Genomic DNA, 2,594 nt, shown 5'->3' on the forward strand with positions numbered 1-2,594 from the left:
TTAGAAACTAAAGGACCAGACTAAAATCTAAGGTGGTGAAAAAAAGTCCTTTTTCATAGGGCAACTGGTGATGCATTCACCTCATTAATTAATTACAATAATCTTGATCAGCAAACAATTTCAGTTCTGCACTGTTCCATTAACCAGTGCTCTGATAATGGTCTCATAGACCCTGTGAGTGGATCCAAGAATTCAATTGATAGCACCAAAAGTATTGAGCAGAGATTATTGGTTTCTAAAGTATTCATTAATTATTAGCCAATAAACACTCAAATTATATAGTGTGTGTATATAACATGGTGTTACTTAGAAATTACTAAATATTTCCCTATACTTTTTAGAGCTCCCTGAACATCTTTATTTCTCAGACTATAAATCATAGGGTTTAACATTGGGGTGATTATTGTATAAAATACAGATAACATTTTGTCTGCTAAGCTTCCTGTGTGTTCTGGCTTCATATACATGAATATGGCTGATCCGTAGAAGAGAATCACTATGGTTAGATGTGAAACACATGTGGAAAAGGCTTTATGTCTTCTGGACCGGATCCTTAATACAGCTCTGATGATGTGAATATATGAATATAGGATGAAGGAAAGAGGAAGAAGAAGCAGTATGCAACTACTTACAAGTTTCACAACATTTGTTAAAGAAATGTCACTGCAGGATAGTTGCATTAATGATGGAGCTTCACAAAAAAAGTGGTTAATTGTGTTATAGCCACAAAAGCTTAACTGATATATAACAAGTATATCCACAGATGATATGATACAACCAATCAGCCACGATGTACTGATCATCTTAATACAAGCCGCTGTTTTCATAATTGTTCTGTAACGCAGAGGGTTGCAGATAGCGACAAATCGATCATAGGCCATGAAAGCCAGAAGGACGCACTCTGTTTCACCCAGGAGAAGAAAAGAATAAACCTGAAATAAGCAGCCAGCAAATGAAATACGTTTATTTTCAGTCAGAAAATCCACGAGCATCTTGGGAACAGTTATTGAAGTGTAGCAGAGGTCCAGGAAAGACAGATTGGCCAGAAATAAGTACATAGAATGGTGTAGACGATGATCTCCTCTTACAGCCACTATCAGCAGAAGGTTCCCTGCCAATGTGGTCATGTAAACGATCAAGAAGAAATGAAATAGTGGGAGTTGTAGGTTGGGGTCTGTTGAAAGCCCGAGAAGAATGAATTCTGTCACCTTGCTGGAATTTCCACTTTCCATATTATGTAACTTCTATTTATATAGAGACATGTTATACTGCAGATAAATTGACAAGAATCACAATTGAAAAACAGCCATCTTCTCATTGTAGCATCTAAAGTAAACTCATTTTAAAAAATTGCATAAGCTTGAAAGTCACACAGTTTCTTAAAATGGTTCTCAAATGTGAACAACTTGGCTATGCTGGCAGGGTTGCAACTCCTGGCACTGAAGATGTAGAAGTTATATGTGGCTCAAACCCCTGGAGACCCCATCATTACCTTCAGTAGAATCTTTCTATGTGTGGAAAGCTAGAGGATCCAAGATGCAACACCTAAGTTTGAGGGAGGCATTGGTGCTTGGATCTAGAGTCCTTCAGCATTCTACATACAGGCTTCTACACTGGGCACCAGCAGTAATTATACAGTAATGGTCATAGTCCCAGGAGAGTGACCTCCACCTAATTGTTTCTCAGGAATGAAGGGATGACAATAGTTAGTGAGCAAGTTAGTCCAAAATTAAACAACCTGCTTACATTGTTTTTATTTACATTATTACAGTATCCTGCTCATCAATCTGTCAGATAAAATGTTATTTTATTTTTCACTTTTAGGAAGAGATCTATCAAAGGTCAAGTTTGATCAAATCCTCTATTTATTTATTTTTATAAAAAGCTATAATACAATTGTGGGGCAATACTGGAACAACTACACAATAATATTTTAATTGCTTTGCAACTATTGCCATTTCCTTCCATGGGTACGGGAGTCACCACTTTCTTGTAACCGGCTAGAAAGTTTGGAGGATGATGAGAAACGTATTTAATGTGATTTATTTATTGAACTTCTGAAAAAAATCACCCATTGATCTCACCCTAGTCTTTTATGATAATTTAATAAACAAATTCTTTGTATGGCACAAAGATAAAAACATGGCAAGTAAAGGCCGGGAATAATCTGTAAAAAAATGTGATGATTTAAAAAGAAACTGAACTATACTTATTCTTAAATATGTTTTGAGGAATTTAATATTATTAAATGATGAAGCTTTTGATCATGTAAAACACACGGCTTTATTATACTGTTTATAGAGCTTTTCATTTTATACTAAACTTTGTAATTTTACTCATAGAAATAGGGACATTTGTAGGGTTTGTATTACCCAAAATACTACAGTGGGGCAAATCCTTAATTACAATCAAATCTATAACTTTTTTTCTAATTAAGTAAATGGCAAAAATCAAGAATCACATATTTAATACCTTACATATTACTACTTCTAATATCCCTTCTCTCTATATATGTCCCCATCTATGCTTTCAAATCCATCAAGGACATATCATCCTTCCTTATTACCCCATACATTGGGAATGATGATGCGTTG

The 2,594-nt window shown here is 35.0% G+C and overlaps 1 protein-coding gene across 1 annotated transcript; it reads right to left on the bottom strand.

The window, feature by feature from the left end:
* Positions 1-302: 302 nt before the first annotated feature.
* LOC142142589 (olfactory receptor 13D1-like) lies at positions 303-1,232 on the bottom strand. The gene has a single exon (XM_075200468.1). The coding sequence runs from the start codon at positions 1,230-1,232 to the stop codon at positions 303-305; it is 930 nt and encodes a 309-aa protein (XP_075056569.1).
* Positions 1,233-2,594: the final 1,362 nt, after the last annotated feature.

The sequence above is a fragment of the Mixophyes fleayi genome, chromosome 3 (assembly GCF_038048845.1).
Source record: "Mixophyes fleayi isolate aMixFle1 chromosome 3, aMixFle1.hap1, whole genome shotgun sequence".
Classification (NCBI taxonomy): Eukaryota; Metazoa; Chordata; class Amphibia; order Anura; family Limnodynastidae; genus Mixophyes; species Mixophyes fleayi.

Excerpts from the sequence above, each read along its gene's own strand:
- LOC142142589 (XM_075200468.1), bottom strand. The coding sequence starts at position 1,232 with ATGGAAAGTGGAAATTCCAGCAAGGTGACAGAATTCATTCTTCTCGGG.